General features: G+C 40.5%; 1 protein-coding gene across 3 annotated transcripts in view; it reads right to left on the bottom strand.

The window, feature by feature from the left end:
* The window catches only part of LOC126203412 (alpha-tocopherol transfer protein-like), a 341,643-nt gene that overhangs the window by 9,102 nt on the left and 313,236 nt on the right, over positions 1–19,305 (bottom strand). For 2 of the 3 annotated variants that reach the window (XM_049937717.1, XM_049937718.1), the window contains 2 exons: positions 5,836–5,946; positions 478–580 (listed from right to left, as the gene is read on the bottom strand). In XM_049937717.1, the coding sequence (XP_049793674.1) occupies positions 478–580; positions 5,836–5,946 (214 nt within the window). The remainder of the gene's footprint in view (positions 1–477; positions 581–5,835; positions 5,947–19,305) is intronic. The other variant, XM_049937719.1, reaches the window with a different exon arrangement.

The raw sequence follows: 19,305 nt of genomic DNA, 5'->3' as shown, positions 1-19,305 counted from the left end.
TTTTTCCTCTGTCAGTGTCATTCATCAGACCATTCATATTTCAATTCATTTATTATCAATTCTCATTATACCACTTCTTGAGACAACACATTTTCTGTCAGTAATTGTGCATGTAAGTGCTCCTGCCAAATAATACAAGTTTGAAATCTGTACTGTAGTGTTGTGCACTTTGTTTATGTGTGCCTGTCTGCTACTCAAAAGCACTTGCTAGCTGTGAGTTGATACTGATATTAGTTCGTTGCTCATTCCCATCAGATTGTGTGTAAAACTGCCTTTGTGCTAGTGCACAAGCAAAGTTTATTACTCTGTAACTTATTATTATGCAGTATGGTAATTAAGGTCCAAAATTCCTAAGATAACAGAAACAAAAGCCAAAGAAATATTAATATATATTAAACTGTAAATTTTGTTGCCATAGCACGACCATCAGGAGTTAAACAGAGCTGGCAACATTCTCCAGGACCTGTATATACATACCAGCAAGTTCCTGACATTTCCCTCCTGTTCCACCATATTCTTCAGGTAATATATCAAGTGGTAAAAATTTTCCTAATGATGTTACTGGGCCATGGAAGTGAAGCTAAAAAAAAAAAAAACAAGAACAAAGTCTAGTGGTTTACACATAACCATATTTGCACAAGCTACATATGTGACAGTGTGTTGAAGCTATAAAGAAGGAAATATTCTTAACCAGTTATTGTTGACCACAATACATTGGCAGGATTTCAGCTGTCAATTTTGGTCACAAAATGTTGAAAAAAGAGTTGAAGAATGAAGCAGTATGTAACAATTCTGTAGTGTGCCACATTCAGAGAGAAGAGCCAGTAAAATAAAATTTATCCTGACAGTAATATGCAAAAGAAGATTGTTACAGACATTACAGGGTTTGTATTTCCATTTTAATTCTGAGACAAATCAAGGTAGAATCCTACAAAATACCACCTCCTTGAGACAAAAAATACATGTTACATAAAAAAACATTGTCTTTTCACTGCTGCAGAGATGAAATGTCATAAACTCATCATCTTTGAATGATTGTACAGCTTATATGTGATCGAATGTCATTTTCCTGGAATACAAACTGTCAGGAAATAACTATTTTTGAAAGCACAGATTACTCATATTATGGGGTACTATTTGCTGCTAGTAAAATTTTTCTGATTTCAAAATCATCTAGCTTGGTTAACATACATCATACTCAAAACAACATGCTTCCTGAATGTTTAAAACCAAATAAAGCACAATTAATGAAAAGTGAAAATGTTGCTTCAGAAGAACTGCTTGTGTACAGTAGAAGAATTTGTGAATATCAATCTAAAATAACAAAGTTAAATATTTTCTTATGTACCATAAGCTTATAGCTGGTTAGTTCATTCTTCAGATCAAACAATTCTGTTGGAGGAACAACTGCAACTGAGCATTAAACCTGAGGTTGAAAATCCCGCTACAGTTGTAAGGTTCTTTTATATAGAACGCAACTGGTCTCGGGCTCTTATACTCCTATCATCAGGTGTTATACTGAAAATAGCACAAGACTGGATATAATAATTGTTTTTACAGTCAGACACACATAAAAAAAAAGTTCCATACAACCTTTTAGAAACTACCAGTCAGGCTAGGTGCTGTAAAACCTAAGTCAATGGTAAAGTGACACCAGATGACTACAAATGATTGCCTGGGTAAAAAAATATGCAATGAATACCAGGACACCTACACTTCATGCTGTGACCTCGAGGGCTGCAGTGGACAAGTACAGGATGTGGTTTTTTACCAGCAAGTGCAGAGCACAGAGCAGCATACACAAAGGGGGAAGCACACTGTTAAACCAGAGTGGCAAAAGCACTGCCATCTGTTGATGAGAAGAAGAACATGAGGCTATTAGCCCAGTCATTCACAATTTGAATTAGTGATTTACATTTAAAATAATAAAAAAAAAAAACATAGAAAGTTACACGAAAAATGTTAAAAGTGCATTATGAGTGGTAAAGGAACATTCTATAGTATTGTCTGGTGTCATTTTGCCATTGACTTAGGTTTTACAGCACCTACCTCATCCAATGGTTTCTAAAATGTTATATGGAATTTTTTTCTTTGCTTTTTTATGCGTATTATATAACACCTGATAATGGACATATGAGAGCCTGAAACCGATCATGTTCTAAATAAAAGAACCTTACAACTGTGGTGAGATTTTCAACCTCTGGAATTCTTCTGATGCTATTTTTCTTTTGAATAACCAAGTGAAATATTTTCTTAAGTACAAGTTTTCAGCTGATTTATTTCATTCTACAGATGTGACTGTCGTTTTTTTTAAATTAAGAGTTCCTAATAATATTTATATAAATTGTAATTGCAATTTGTCCCATATCCACTGTTTTTTGTATCATTAGTTAATTATAGTTTTTATACAAATTCTTATTATCATTTATCCCATATCCATATGTAACAACACACAACATGGTTTATGAGATCAATACAATTCAATTTAAAAAAAAATGACTAGGTTTAGCTGCAGCATATTTAATCTTTCAGCCTAGTGTTGAACACAGGGTGAAGTGTCACTTACTTCTGCAGGTTGTAGTATGAGTCAAAATAAGAAGAAAAGTTCTTACAGTATTATGTCTGCAAACCAATACTTGTTGAGAAATGAGCTGTTGAAGATCGCAGTTCACAGCCTTAAGTTTATTTACAGATAAGGCATGGTTCACAAAAGATGGCATAGTAAATTACTTCAAAATGTACATGGGGACAAATGTGAATCCTCAAGCAGTTATGGGCAGGAACTGTAGTTGACAGACTCATATGGTCATACTTTTAACAAACGGATTAATAGGAGCTATGTATCACTGATTTCTGTATAATGCATAACCAGCACCACTGGAGAACATTGCCCTTGCAAAAAGACAATGACTATGGTTTATGCATGAAGGGACGTCTCCCCATTTTCTATGTATCATGTGACAGTACCTCATTGCCACATTTAATCATTAATGGATTGGTTGAGGAGGTCTGATAGCATGGGCTAACCATTCACTGGATCAGAATCTGTTGGACTACTTGGCTACAAAGATATTTAAAGGTATTGGTGTGTACTCTACCCACTGAAATGTGCAATAGTTATGAGTGTGTGACCAATGCCTGTGATGCAGTTTGAATGAAGCCAGATGTGTCTGAAAGAGTGCATGACTCACTTTGAAGAAGGGCAGAGGGATGTGTGAAAATATGTGGTAACCGTATGCAGCAGTGCATATAGTGCCTACTTCTATGCAAGAGAGATGGGTATGAGAGGAATGATTGATCCACATGTTAAGAGGTACTGGGCTATGGGACATATCATTATAGGAACATTTCTTCTAGTTTTGACCAATAGTACCTTCTGTAGGAATAAGAGTAATTTTTTTTAAAACACCCTGTGTGTGAATTAGAGGGGAGTGGTTTTTTTAAATGTCTGTACAGTGGAACTTGACATAGCGAGTGTAATTCATTTCAGAATGTTATGCTGTGAAACAATCGTTAAGTGAAACAGTTTATCCTGTATAAATTAATGTAAAATACAATAATGTGTTCCACGCAGAAAAAGTACTAAAAGTTTTATCTTATTGATGACATTTATTCAAAGAAAATTATACATACAGTATTATGTACTTAAATATTTACAGTACATAACTAATTCTTTTTCACTAGGAAGCTATCTATAGTCATTTCTTTATGCCAATGCTTCAACACCTGATGAAAATACGACACAGCATTGTTCTCAAATAAATTTGTAGCGTGCATAGTCACTGTTTGATTGAGGTGATGACTTTCCATGTATGATGCAGCCGATTCCCATGCTTTCAGAATTCCTCTTATTGCACCAGAAGATTACTGCTTTGGAGTTACCTCCTCCTCCTCCTCCTCCTCCTCCTCCTCCTTCTCCTCTGAAAAACTCCTCTCCACAAACTCCTGCTGTGAAACACACTGCAACTCCATAAGCTCTTAGGTGGTCATTTTTTGGCCATAATCTTCCACAAGCTCATCGATATCATTGTTATCCACTTCTAGTTTCATGCTTTTGGCCAAAGACACAATCTCGTTGACAACAAGCTCCACAGGTACTGACTCAAATGCCTCAGAGTCACATTCGACAATGCACTCTGGCCAAATCTTCTTCCAAGCAGAAGTGTGAGTTCTCTTGGTAATCCCTTCCCATGCCTTTCCGTTCATATTGAATCAGGCAACAATGTTGAAGTGATATTTCCAAAACACTCTGAGAGTAAGATTGGTAGCTACAGTCAACTCAAAGAAATGCAAAAGAGTTCTTTAGTGTGCCATTTCTTAAAGTTAGGAGTAATCTGCTGATTGATAGGCTGGAGTAATGCGAATGGTGCTGAGAGGCAGAAATTGGATTTTGATGAATTGAAATTCTTCAAGGAGGTGGTCTTGTAGGCCTGGAGAATGGGCAGCAGCATTGAGTGGCAGACTCATCTCAAGCAAATATTTATTCACTGAAGGACCAAACGCTTCACTGATCCAGTCACAAAAAAGATCACATGTACCCAAGTCTTGTTGTTGGACCTCCACATCACATTTAACCTGCTCTTCTGGACATCACACATCTTGAAGACTCATAGAGTTTCTGAATGGTAAACAAGCAGTGGTTTAATTTTCCAACTGCCACTTGCATTGGCACAGTATAGCAGTGTGAGAAAGTCTTTCACTGGCTTGTGGCAGGGGAATGTATTCTCCTCTGGTGCTATAAAGGTACGCTTCAGCATCTTTTTCCAGAATAGACCTGGCTCATCACAATTACAGCCCCGTTGCAGCAAATAACCCTCAGAATCTACGAACATCTTGAAGTTGGTGATGAAGTTCTGTGCTGCCTTTGTGTTAGAGCTGGCTGCTTTGCTATGCCTCACAGTGCTGTGGATGCCGGTTCTTCTCTTAAACTTCTCAAATCATCCATGGCTTCCCTTAAACATTTTTTTGGCTGCTGATGATCCTGGCGTCTTATTAATGAAGCCAGCAGAAAATTACTCTTGCCTTCTCACAAATGTTGTTCTCTTTAATAGTGTTGACTTGCAATTGCTTTTCATTTATCCATATAAGGAGCAACATTTCAACAGCATCCAGAATATGAAACTATTGCTTAGATGCCCTTGTCACTTCCTTTGAAAGATCTGTCTCCTCAATTTTGTACTTGTTCTTGAGGATTGTGCACGTAGTTGATGTAGACCAATTGTATGTGTGTGCTAAATCAGCAACACTCACCATGTTCTTATTTTTCAACAATTTTACGTTCCATTTCTGAGGTCGTTTTCTTTCTCTTGTGGTTATCTTCTTGTGGCTTTATCTTCAGGGACATTTCTACAATGGTTATTAAAATTTGCACACAAAAGAAACACTGCGTGAACATTAGTTTAGAAAAATGTGTGACGATAAGCTTCACTAAGATGGTAGCAGAAAGAGCACTAAACCCAGACTGCAGTATGTACTAAAGACATTGTTCATATGCTGCTGCCAACAATGAAAGGTGTTCATATTGTTGAATGTTTCCCCTGCTGCATGTGAACAGCTGGTAACATCCCATTAAATTATTGTCACTTGTTATGTGAAACATTGCTCATTAAGTGAGTCATTTTTTTGCAATTTGTTTTGCTCATTATGTGAATTGCACATTATAGTAGGCGCTCATTAAGCCAGGTTCCATTGTAATGTAAAAATTAAATTACTGTTCAATTTTGTACAGCAACTATTTTTTTAGTATGTAATAGCCATACAAAGTGTATGGTACCCAAAAACAAAGGTTGTAGATAATGTCAAATGGAGCTAAATAAAAATATTATGAAGTCTCACCAGTTTTATGATTTCACTTTTTAGGAATGGTTTCACAAGTGCTAACACTTTGTCAATGAAACCGACTGTGTTGATGACATGCACCCCTTTCAGTCGGACAGGATGGCAGTCCTGCAAAAGAATAATCACCTTTTTATTGTGTTTCATTTAATTGCTGCCTTCACAATATTCTAAGTGAGATTGGTTTTTCTATTTAAATTGTATGATGAATAAGCATTCCTGAAATAGATTACATGTGGAAAATGGAACATAAGCCATGATTGTACCAAAGTAAAAAATGAATGGAAGCTGGAAGATGAAATTTTTCAAAACTCATAATGGTCAGTATTACAGACTATCTAAATGACAGTAGTCTGTTTCTGATGGAATCAAAGCAATGAAGAAACACAATAATTTTAGCCTACAAAGAAATGCTCAAGTATAAAAAGTACTACCCAACCCACATAGAACAAATAATCTTTGCAAACTGGACCTGCATCCTGCCCTGCAAAACAAACAGAGATAAAGAATGTATAAAGGTGTGCTAAAAAGTAATGTCTTTGAATTTTTTAAGCTTTATAAAATAAAGCAAATGTTATTAACTTTCTACATCTTTATTCTTGATGCCTGTATTTTTGCAGTCCTGTCACTAGAGGACTCTGAACTGTACTGTATAACATGGCAATGTCTAATGTAATTATATTGGTGCATGGGAAACAGTGGACTGTAATCAAGTTTTGAATTCAACGAGTTCATCCACACATGGAGCACTCTCTCCTTCTGCATGATAATGTCAGATTACACATGAATGCTTCGACATCTGTAACAATCTGACACTCTTGGATTGACTGTCATTGATCGTACAGTCCTGAATTGGCCCATAGAATTTTTGTCTGTTTCCAAAACATCAAGAACACATTCCAAGACTTAACTTTGATAGTGATGTAGCAGTGCAAGCAGAGGTGAGGTTGTGGCTCTATCAACAAAGTTAAACATTCAAGAGTGATGATACTGATAAACCGTGGGTGTCACCAGCACTACATTATTGGGGAGAGGGGAAGGGGGAGGTGGGGACAACTCAATAGATAGGGTACACAAGAATGTCCAAACAGGAGACTCCCTTGTAAAAATCTGGGAAAAATTAGGATCTAAAACCAGTCTTTGGAGCATTTTTGATGCCTCAGACCACATATTTCAGTGGAACTTAAAACTCCTAAAGCATTCCTTTTTAGCCTGGATTAAAATGTATTTTGCAATTACTGAATATAAAAATGTTATATAGTATTAACATTTAAATTTATCGACAATATGTGTACAATTATTATGGAAACTGTTTCAAAGAGAATAGTTTTTCAAACTAAAGTATGCTTGATTAATCTACCATTGTTGTATCTACACAGATAATTAAAACTTGGAATGCTGGCACATTAGCAAATGCCACAAACCATTAATTCTTACTGCATAAGAACTTTTAATATATGTAATTGTTGAGCTTGGATCTGTGTTGTTTAGTGCTGTGTTGTTTTTTGTCAACTAAGACTCAAAAATAGAAACTCCTTCTCAAAAAATATTGGGGGTGGGCAGCAGGGGGGAGGGTGAACACATCCCCTTTGTCCCCCCTGATAGTGATGCCCATGCAATAAACTGGTCTCTTGTTGGGAGAAATGTGTACATTGCAAGGGTGAATATGTTCATAAATAAATATATGTAAAAACAAAGATGATGTGACTTAACAAATGAAAGTGCTGGCAGGTCGATAGACACACAAACAAACACAAACATACACACAAAATTCTAGCTTTCACAACCAATGGTTGCTTCGTCAGGAAAGAGGGAAGGAGAGGGAAAGACGAAAGGATGTGGGTTTTAAGGGAGAGGGTAAGGAGTCATTCCAATCCCGGGAGCGGAAAGACTTACCTTAGGGGGAAAAAGGACGGGTATACACTCGCACACACACACATATCCATCCACACATATACAGACACAAGCAGACATATTCAAAGACAAAGAGTTGGGGCAGAGATGTCAGTCGAGGCGGAAGTGCAGAGGCAAAGATGTTGTTGGATGACAGATGAGGTATGAGTGGTGGCAACTTGAAATTAGCGGAGATTGAGGCCTGGTGGGTAACGGGAACAGAGGATATATTGAAGAGCAAGTTCCCATCTCCGGAGTTCGGATAGGTTCGTGTTAGTGGGAAGTATCCAGATAACCTGGACGGTGCAACACTGTGCCAAGATGTGCTGGCCGTGCACCAAGGCATGTTTAGCCACAGGGTGATCCTCATTACCAACAAACACTGTCTGCCTGTGTCTATTCATGCGAATGGACAGTTAGTTGCTGGTCATTCCCACATAGAATGCGTCACAGTGTAGGCAGGACAGTTGGTGAATCACGTGGGTGCTTTCACACGTGGCTCTGCCTTTGATCGTGCACACCATCCGGGTTACAGGACTGGAGTAGGTGGTGGTGGGAGGGTGCATGGGACAGGTTTTACACCGGGGGCGGTTACAAGGGTAGGAGCCAGAGGGTAGGGAAGGTGGTTTGGAGATTTCATAGGGATGAACTAACAGGTTACGAAGGTTAGGTGGACGGCGGAAAGACACTCTTGGTGGAGTGGGGAGGATTTCATAAAGGATGGATCTCATTTCAGTGCAGGATTTCAGGATTTGAGGAAGTTGTATCCCTGCTGGAGAGCCACATTCACAGTCTGGTCCAGTCCCAGAACGTATCCTGTCACAAGTGGGGCACTTTTGTGGTTCTTCTGTGAGAGGTTCTGGGTTTGAGGGGATGAAGAAGTGGCTCTGGTTATTTGCTTCTATACCAGGTCAGGAGGGTAGTTGCAGGATGTGAAAGCTGTTGTCAGGTTGTTGGTGTAATGGTTCAGAGATTCCGGACTGGAGCAGATTCGTTTGCCACGAAGACCTAGGCTGTAGGGAAGGGACCGTTTGATGTGGAATGGGTGGCAGCAGTCATAATGGAGGTACTGTTGCTTGTTGGTGGGTTTGATGTGGACGGACGTGTGAAGCTGGCCATTGGACAGATGGAGCTCAACGTCAAGGAAAGTGGCGTGGGATTTGGAGTAGGACCAGGTGAATCTGATGGAACCAAAGGAGTTGAGGTTGGAGAGCAAATTCTGGAGTTCTTCTTCACTGTGAGTCCAGATCATGAAGATGTCATCAATAAATCTGTACCAAACTTTGGGTTGGCAGGCCTGGGTAACCAAGAAGGCTTCCTCTAAGCAACCCATGAATAGATTGGCATACGAGGGGGCCATCCTGGTACCCATGGCGGTTCCCTTTAATTGTTGGTATGTCTGGCCTTCAAAAGTGAAGAAGTTGTGGTTCAGGATGAAGCTGGCTAAGGTAATGAGGAAAGAGGTTTTAGGTAGGGTGGCAGGTGATCGGCGTGAAAGGAAGTGCTCCATCGCAGCGAGGCCCTGGACGTGCGGAATATTTGTGTATAAGGAAGTGGCATCAATGGTTACAAGGATGGTTTCCGGGGGTAACAGATTGGGTAAGGATTCCAGGCATTCGAGAAAGTGGTTGGTGTCTTTGATGAAGGATGGGAGACTGCATGTAATGGGTTGAAGGTGTTGATCTACATAGGCAGAGATACGTTCTGTGGGGGCTTGGTAACCAGCTACAATGGGGCGGCCGGGATGATTGGGTTTGTGAATTTTAAGAAGAAGGTAGAAGGTAGGGGTGCGGGGTGTCGGTGGGGTCAGGAGGTTGATGGAGTCAGGTGAAAGGTTTTGCAGGGGGCCTAAGGTTCTGAGGACTCCTTGAAGCTCCGCCTGGACATCAGGAATGGGATTACCTTGGCAAACTTTGTATATGGTGTTGTCTGAAAGTTGATGCAGTCCCTCAGCCACATACTCCTGACGATCAAGTACCACGGTCGTGGAACCCTTGTCCGCCGGAAGAATGATGATGGATCGGTCAGCCTTCAGATCACGGATAGCCTGGGCTTCAGCAGTGGTAATGTTGGGAGTAGGATTCAGGTTTTTTAAGAAGGATTGAGAGGCAAGGCTGGAAGTCAGAAATTCCTGGAAGTTTTGGAGAGAGTGATTTTGAGGAAGAGGAGGTGGGTCCCGCTGTGACGGAGGATGGAACTGTTCCAGGCAGGGTTCAATTTGGATAGTGTCTTGGGGAGTTGGATCATTAGGAGTAGGACTAGGATCATTTTTCTTCGTGGCAAAATGATATTTCCAGCAGAGAGTACGAGTGTAGGACAGTAAATCTTTGACGAGGGCTGTTTGGTTGAATCTGGGAGTGGGGCTGAAGGTGAGGCCTTTGGATAGGACAGAGGTTTCGGATTGGGAGAGAGGTTTGGAGGAAAGGTTAACTACTGAATTAGGGTGTTGTGGTTCCAGATTGTGTTGATTGGAATTTTGAGGTTTTGGAGGGAGTGGAGCTGGAAGTGGGAGATTGAGTAGATGGGAGAGACTGGGTTTGTGTGCAATGAGAGGAGGTCGAGGTTTGATGGAAAGGTTGTGAAGGGTGAGTGAGTGGCCTTTCCGGAGGTGGGAAACCAGGGGATTGGATAGTTTTTTGAGGTGGAGGGTGGCATGCTGTTCTAATTTAGGTTGGCCTGTAGGAGGATGCTCCGAACAGCCGGTGTGGATGTGGGACAGGAAAGATTGAGGACTTTCATTAAGGATAGGAGTTGACGGGTGTGTTCATTGGCTGAGTTGATGTGTAGGTGAAGGATTAGGTGGGTGAGCGCAATGGATTGTTCAGTTTGGAACTGGTATAGGGACTGATGGAAAGAAGGGTTGCAGCCAGAGATTGGAACTTTAAGTGTGAGGCCTTTGGGGGTAATGCCAAATGTCAGACAAGCCTGAGAAAATAGAATATGGGAGTGTAATCTGGCTAGAGCGAAGGCATGTTTGCAGAGGGAATGTAAATAAAACTTAATGGGGTCGTTGTGGGGGTGTTGTGAGGGTGACATGGTATTAGAAGGTGGAAAGTGTAACATGAGGCTGAAATGAAAATGTAACCAACACTTTTTCGCCTTTTTTCATACCAGATCTCCAGTTACTTTCCAGTTCACCTTTATCTCTCCCCATATATTTTTATTTTCATTTTCATTTCAGCCTCATGTTACACTTTCCACCTTCTATAACCGTGTCACCCTCACAACACCCCCACAACAACCCCATTAAGTTTTATTTACATTCCCTCCGCAAACATGCCTTCGCCCTAGCCGGATTACGCTCCCATAGTCTATTTTCTCAGGCTTGTCTGACATTTGGCGTTACCCCCAAAGGCCTCACACTTAAAGTTCCAATCTCTGGCTGCAACCCTTCTTTCCACCAGTCCCTATACCAGTTCCAAACTGAACAATCCATTGCCCTCACCCACCTAATCCCTCACCTACACATCAACTCAGCCAATGAACACACCCGTCAACCGCTATCCTTAATGAAAGTCCTCAATCTTTCCTCTCCCACATCCACACCGGCTGTTCGGAGCATCCTCCTACAGGCCAACCTAAATTAGAACAGCATGCCACCCTCCACCTCAAAAAACTATCCAATCCCCTGGTTTCCCACCTCCGGAAAGGCCACTCACTCACCCTTCACAACCTTTCCATCAAACCTCGACCTCCTCTCATTGCACACAAACCCAGTCTCTTCCATCTACTCAATCTCCCACTTCCAGCTCCACTCCCTCCAAAACCTCAAAATTCCAATCAACACAATCTGGAACCACAACACCCTAATTCAGTAGTTAACCTTTCCTCCAAACCTCTCTCCCAATCCGAAACCTCTGTCCTATCCAAAGGCCTCACCTTCAGCCCCACTCCCAGATTCAACCAAACAGCCCTCGTCAAAGATTTACTGTCCTACACTCGTACTCTCTGCTGGAAATATCATTTTGCCACGAAGAAAAATGATCCTAGTCCTACTCCTAATGATCCAACTCCCCAAGACACTATCCAAATTGAACCCTGCCTGGAACAGTTCCATCCTCCGTCACAGCGGGACCCACCTCCTCTTCCTCAAAATCACTCTCTCCAAACCTTCCAGGAATTTCTGACTTCCAGCCTTGCCTCTCAATCCTTCTTAAAAAACCTGAATCCTACTCCCAACATTACCACTGCTGAAGCCCAGGCTATTCGTGATCTGAAGGCTGACCGATCCATCATCATTCTTCCGGCGGACAAGGGTTCCACGACCGTGGTACTTGATCGTCAGGGGTATGTGGCTGAGGGACTGCATCAACTTTCAGACAACACCATATACAAAGTTTGCCAAGGTAATCCCATTCCTGATGTCCAGGCGGAGCTTCAAGGAGTCCTCAGAACCTTAGGCCCCCTGCAAAACCTTTCACCTGACTCCATCAACCTCCTGACCCCACCGACACCCCGCACCCCTACCTTCTACCTTCTTCTTAAAATTCACAAACCCAATCATCCCGGCCGCCCCATTGTAGCTGGTTACCAAGCCCCCACAGAACGTATCTCTGCCTATGTAGATCAACACCTTCAACCCATTACATGCAGTCTCCCATCCTTCATCAAAGACACCAACCACTTTCTCGAATGCCTGGAATCCTTACCCAATCTGTTACCCCCGGAAACCATCCTTGTAACCATTGATGCCACTTCCTTATACACAAATATTCCGCACGTCCAGGGCCTCGCTGTGATGGAGCACTTCCTTTCACACCGATCACCTGCCACCCTACCTAAAACCTCTTTCCTCATTACCTTAGCCAGCTTCATCCTGAACCACAACTTCTTCACTTTTGAAGGCCAGACATACCAACAATTAAAGGGAACCGCCATGGGTACCATGATGGCCCCCTCGTATGCCAACCTATTCATGGGTCGCTTAGAGGAAGCCTTCTTGGTTACCCAGGCCTGCCAACCCAAAGTTTGGTACAGATTTATTGATGACATCTTCATGATCTGGACTCACAGTGAAGAAGAACTCCAGAATTTGCTCTCCAACCTCAACTCCTTTGGTTCCATCGGATACACCTGGTCCTACTCCAAATCCCACGCCACTTTCCTTGACGTTGAGCTCCATCTGTCCAATGGCCAGCTTCACACGTCTGTCCACATCAAACCCACCAACAAGCAACAGTACCTCCATTATGACAGCTGCCACCCATTCCACATCAAATGGTCCCTTCCCTACAGCCTAGGTCTTCGTGGCAAACGAATCTGCTCCAGTCCGGAATCTCTGAACCATTACACCAACAACCTGACAACAGCTTTCACTTCCCGCAACCACCCTCCTGACCTGGTACAGAAGCAAATAACCAGAGCCACTTCCTCATCCCCTCAAACCCAGAACCTCCCACAGAAGAACCACAAAAGTGCCCCACTTGTGACAGGATACTTTCCGGGACTGGACCAGACTGTGAATGTGGCTCTCCAGCAGGGATACGACTTCCTCAAATCCTGCCCTGAAATGAGATCCATCCTTTATGAAATCGTCCCCACTCCACCAAGAGTGTCTTTCCGCCATCCACCTAACCTTCGTAACCTGTTAGTTCATCCCTATGAAATCCCCAAACCATCTTCCCTACCCTCTGGCTCCTATCCTTGTAACCACCCCCGGTGTAAAACCTGTCCCATGCACCCTCCCACCACCACCTACTCCAGTCCTGTAAGCCAGAAGGTGTACACGATCAAAGGCAGAGCCACGTGTGAAAGCACCCACGTGATTTACCAACTGACCTGCCTACACTGTGACACATTCTATGTGGGAATGACCAGCAACTAACTGTCCATTCGCATGGATGGACACAGGCAGACAGTGTTTGTTGGTAATGAGGATCACCCTGTGGCTAAACATGCCTTGGTGCATGGCCAGCACATCTTGGCACAGTGTTACACCATCCAGGTTATCTGGATACTTCCCACTAACACCAACCTATCCGAACTCTGGAGATGGGATCTTGCTCTTCAATATATCCTCTCTTCCCATTACCCACCAGGCCTCAATCTCCGCTAATTTCAAGTTGCCGCCACTCATACCTCACCTGTCATCCAACAACATCTTTGCCTCTGCACTTCCGCCTCGACTGACATCTCTGCCCCAACTCTTTGTCTTTGAATATGTCTGCTTGTGTCTGTATATGTGTGGATGGATATGTGTGTGTGTGCGAGTGTATACCCGTCCTTTTTCCCCCTAAGGTAAGTCTTTCCGCTCCCGGGATTGGAATGACTCTCCCTTAAAACCGACATCCTTTTGTCTTTTCCTCTCCTTCCCTCTTTCCTGACGAAGCAACCGTTGGTTGCAAAAGCTAGAATTTTGTGTGTGTGTTTGTGCTTGTTTGTGTGTCTATCGACCTGCCAGCACTTTTGTTTGGTAAGTCACATCATCTTTGTTTGTATATATATTTTTCCCACGTGGAATGTTTCCCTCTATTATATTCATAAATAAATATGCAGACATGAAGAATAAAGATGTAGAATTTTAGTAAATTTTATTTTTATTTGAAATGCTTTAAGAATTTTCACATAAAAATTGGAGTCAGTAATTTTCAGCATAGCCTCATATGCTTCTATGAGACCTCTTACCAGGTATGTAATTTTTTAAAAGCAATTCAATCAACAAGATATAGTTCCTCATCAACGGTACATAATTTTTGCTAGAAGTGCACTTAACTATTTCAGTGCTGACCACTTCTGTGAAAATTAAAGACACAAGAACTTTTCTATCAACTTAATTGATTTTGGCAAAACAGTGTGATGAAGTATTTGTGACAAATTTGTTTGATTCTCTGGCAGCTGAAATAAAATTCCAGGCAGAGAAATGTTATCTTGAAAACAAAATGACAATATTTAATCTTGAAAACTCTTCCTACTAATTTTTTTTCTGCGAACTCTTAAACACATATAATGTAAAAAACTGCAAACTAAACTAACTTATTAGTTCTGTTGTATACATAATGAAACATGGTAATATGTACTCATATACAATAATTAGTTACATTAAGAGCTTGTAATCTGATCTATTCCACATTTTTATGTCTTGAGTAATGATTCATGGAACAGATAACTGGCGAACTAACCTAACATTTGACATGAAATCAAAATTTCAGTGGTATTTGGCCACAAATTGTGAGGCTTTTAACAATTAGCAACTGAAATTTTTGTTTTCATTGGTTAAAAGTTCATCTTATTGCTGTGGTGCTCTTGACAATAGGTACTGATGACACCACACACAACATATGCATCATGAGGGTGCAGCAAGCTCAGCCTATACAGTTTCGAAAACATGGGATTTTGCAGCCCTGGAACTCTGCAGCCAGGCCATCAGAGGGTATCAACAGCACTCCAGCCAGGCCACCAGGTGGTGTACACAGTGATGATAGAGCTCATTGACAGAAAAGCAGCTCTTCATTCATCCACCGTGTCACTTGCATAAATAAGCCCATAAATATCCATTTATGAGAAAGCTATTTAGGTCAGCACATAAGCTTCAGAAAGCTTCTGTTGCAGCCACATTAAGGAATCAGCTTGGACAGCACACCACCTTCATGACCACGCAACTCTTAAGAGTTCAGCAATGTGCTGGCTGGGACATGGTATAATGTGTACTGTTGTTCTGCTGACCAACAAGATAGTGTCAGACTTAAAGTTTTGTTGGGCTCATAAATTTTTGTTGGGCTCTTGATACTTCAGCATGTGGAGTACCTATATACAGTATTGTCCTAATTTTATATTACAAACAAGCTTCAGACTTTGCACAATGTCTGGAGAGTGATAAACAGTTTTAAATCAGTCAGAGACAAATCCTGTATGGACTTTCTTATTGACCACAGTAGGATGGTAGTAAAAGATCATCTGGAAATTGCTAATATATTCAATTGATATTTTTCTTCATTAGGGAAAGCTATCAATGACAAACATAACAAGTTGCAGTATATTTTTAAAGGTAATCCATCTGAGCATAGCATATATCTAGTCCCCACAAATTGCTAAGAAATAATTAACAACATTAGCTCTCTAAAATCATCCAGTTCCACAGGGTCTGATGGCCTAATTATTAATGTATTCAAAGTGTGTAGACAAAATGTCTCTGTACCTCTGTCTGTGACAAGAAATAATGTAATAGAATCAGGCACCTTCTCAGATAAACTAAAAATAGCTCAGGTGACACCAATCTTAAAAAAAGGTGACAAACTCAAGATTCAAAACTACAGACGAATCTCAATACTTCCTGTCTTTTGCAAAATAGTTGAAAAGTTCATATATAACAGAATTACAAACTTTCTCCAGATGCACAACCTAATGTTTGAAAATCAAAATGGATTCTTAAAATATAACTCAACTAGCACAGTAGCTGCTCAGTTAATTGAAGAGACAATAAATGGCATCGAGAACAAGCAACATATTGCATGTATAAAGATTGACTTTGAGAAAGCATCTGACTGTGTGGATGCCACTATCATATTAGATAAGCTATGGAACATTCGCATCAGAGGGACTGCTCATGACCTAATAAAATCTTACATAAGTAACCAAAAACAGTTTGTACTGCTTGAAACTGAAAGTTGTGTTCACAAATCCAAAATCATGAATATAAAATATGGAGTGCCCAAGGGGTCAGTATTGGTCCTCTTCTTTTTTTGATTTACGCAAATAACATAAGATATTACATTCAAAGTTCCAAAATAGTTCTGTATGCAGATGATACATGCATTGTGTGTAAAAATAAAACATTATTTAATGAACTAGAGAGCCACTGTAATAATGTGACAAATGAAACTGTTCATTACTTTAATGAAAGCCACTTAAATGTAAGCAGAAGTAAAACATGTCTCATGGAGTTTAACAAAGTAGTTTTCGTGATGAAATTAAACTATACATAGGCAATGAAGTAGAAAAAAAAGAGTTTGGTGTAAAATTCCTCAGTTTAACAATTCAAGAAATCTAAAATGGGACATACATGTTGACATTCTAGCATATAAGCTGTTTAAGAATACATTTGCAATTAATATGTTTAGCAAGTTCTGCAAAGACACTGTTGTCCTAAAGACTGCATAACATGCTCTGTTTTCCTCTCACCTGAATTAAAGAATAGAAATTTGGGGAGTACTACCAAAGCAAATCTGAATAAGCTATTGCTACTTCAGAAAAGGGCTACAAGAACCATCTGTGGAGCAAACTGCAGGGAATCGTTTTGTGACTTGTTTCAAAAAACTAATGAGCTAACTGTAATAAACATGTACAATTTAAAAGCCATATTACTTGTTAAAAGACTGCAGCCCAACATTTGCTCTGATTTGTATCAGTACAACACCAGAAATAAAGAAAAATTTTCCATCAGCAGACACACAACAGTAGTCTATGAAATGGGTTCACAATATACAGGTTTAAAGTTAGCCAATGCACTGCCTAGTATAGTTATGATCCTGCCCACAATGAAGCTCAAATTTCAGCTAAAGAAATTCCTGTGACAAAATCCCTTTTACATCTTAGAGGCTACCATAATTACACGCAGAAAAAGAGGTGCTTCAAAAGAATATGTAAAAAGTGTTTAACAAACCATTTTATTTGTAATTTGATCATATTGTTAATCAATTATTGTGCTACGCACCAGGAATTGTAAGCTGTTTTACAGATATGCAATGAATCACTTGACATTGACTAAAGTATTATTATTATTGTTGTTACTTTACAAAGCAGACACTTACGTCACACATAAGCTTTGTTACATTTAACATGTTTCACTTATATTTGTATACATATTTTATCTGTATCTCTAGCAACTTTTGCCCTGCAGCTTTATCTGAATTATGAGGAAACTTGTAATCCTGCAAACAACTTGTTGTCATTTTGGAAAACAGGACTGTCACTGCAACTGTCTGTGTGTGTGTGTGTGTGTGTGTGTGTGTGTATGTGTGTGTGTGATATCTCTGCTGTGTGTTTACAGCATGTGTACTGCATCTAAAAGATGCCAAGGTATTGGATTTGCAATTGGCTAACATTCATGACATCATAGTGCAACTTGATTTGAGCGTGAAACTAAACAGCTGTCAGACCCCATACTGAATTTCATCATATTTCATTGTGTTTGTGTTATAAGTTGCGTGTTATGACAGTATGCTGGTTCAACGCAATGGCGCAAACACAGCACTCATGGTATAACTTGTTATAATTAAATGTCAGTTAATAACATATCAGTTGTATAAGCCTTCAGAATATCGTAAGATGAAAGATAATGCGTGAAGTTGCACAAGTTCAATGAGGCACGATGAATAGGTTTGTGAAGTTATGGAGTCAATGGAACTAGTTTTTTGTATTGCTATATGCTAATTTTTTTCATTTTCTCTACATTTGTTACAGATTATGGGACATTATTAATGTAATACAAGTTTGTTTTGCAAGATTTGATGTTATTTACATATGAGAGTATGCTCTCTCGGGAATACTGGGTACAGAAAGGTAGCTGAAACCTGAAATTGACAGCAATGAGTTTTTTGGGGAAAATTTAACTGTATATCGAAAGGATAGGGTAATGGGAAATGGAGGCGATGTATTTGTCAAACGAGACAAACTCAAATTCACCGAAATATTAAGTGAAACTGTATGTGAGATTGTTTGGGCAAGATTCATTGTCAGGGGTGGACCTAAAATGCTAACTGGATCTTTCTACCACCAAGCAGACTTATTTCCCGATATAACCAAAAACTTCAGAGGTAACCTCAGTCCACTTTTACCCAAGCTACCCAATCATACGGTAATCATAGGTGGAGACTTTAACCATCCAACAATCAACTGGAAAAATCACAGATTTGTGAATGGTGGGCATGACAAGATATCCTTTGATACTGATGTGTTGGCAGAAGAGCCAACACCGTGTTGCTAGAGGAGGCCGAAATGCACGCGTTTAAGCTCACGCAGACTGGCGTGAGGTCTGGAACAGTTAAAGGAGTTGAGTCTACTAAATAAAGTACGGAGTTGCTTGAATACTTAACTTTAATCCATAATTGGAGAACATCGATCTTGATGATACATTAATTACAATCTCAATATAAACTGGTAATGGTGCCTTGCTAGGTCGTAGCAAATGACATAGCTGAAGGCTATGCTAACTATCGTCTCGGCAAATGAGAGCGTATTTGTCATTGATCCATCTCTGGCAAAGTCTGCTGTACAACTGGGGCGAGTGCTAGGACGTCTCTCTAGACCTGCCGTGTGGCGGCGCTCGGTCTGCAATCACTGACAGTGGCAACACGCGGGTCCAACGTATACTAACGGACCGCGGCCGATTTAAAGGCTACCACCTAGCAAGTGTGGTGTCTGGCGGTGACACCACAGATACATTTTACATCTCTTCTCTGTAAACTACCTAGAACAAATAGTTTGGAACCCCATTCATGATGGATATATATTGGATAGAGTAGCATGGAGAGCTGCATCAAACCAGTCTCAGGACTGAAGACCACAACAACAGCAACAACATATATTGGATCTAATAGCAATAAATAGGCCTGACCTCTTTGATGATGTCCATTTCGAAAC

This window comes from Schistocerca nitens, chromosome 9, assembly GCF_023898315.1.
Source record: "Schistocerca nitens isolate TAMUIC-IGC-003100 chromosome 9, iqSchNite1.1, whole genome shotgun sequence".
Taxonomy (NCBI): Eukaryota; Metazoa; Arthropoda; class Insecta; order Orthoptera; family Acrididae; genus Schistocerca; species Schistocerca nitens.
The sequence above is the reverse complement of the archived record's forward strand: the minus strand, read 5'-3'. Positions and strand labels throughout refer to the sequence as shown.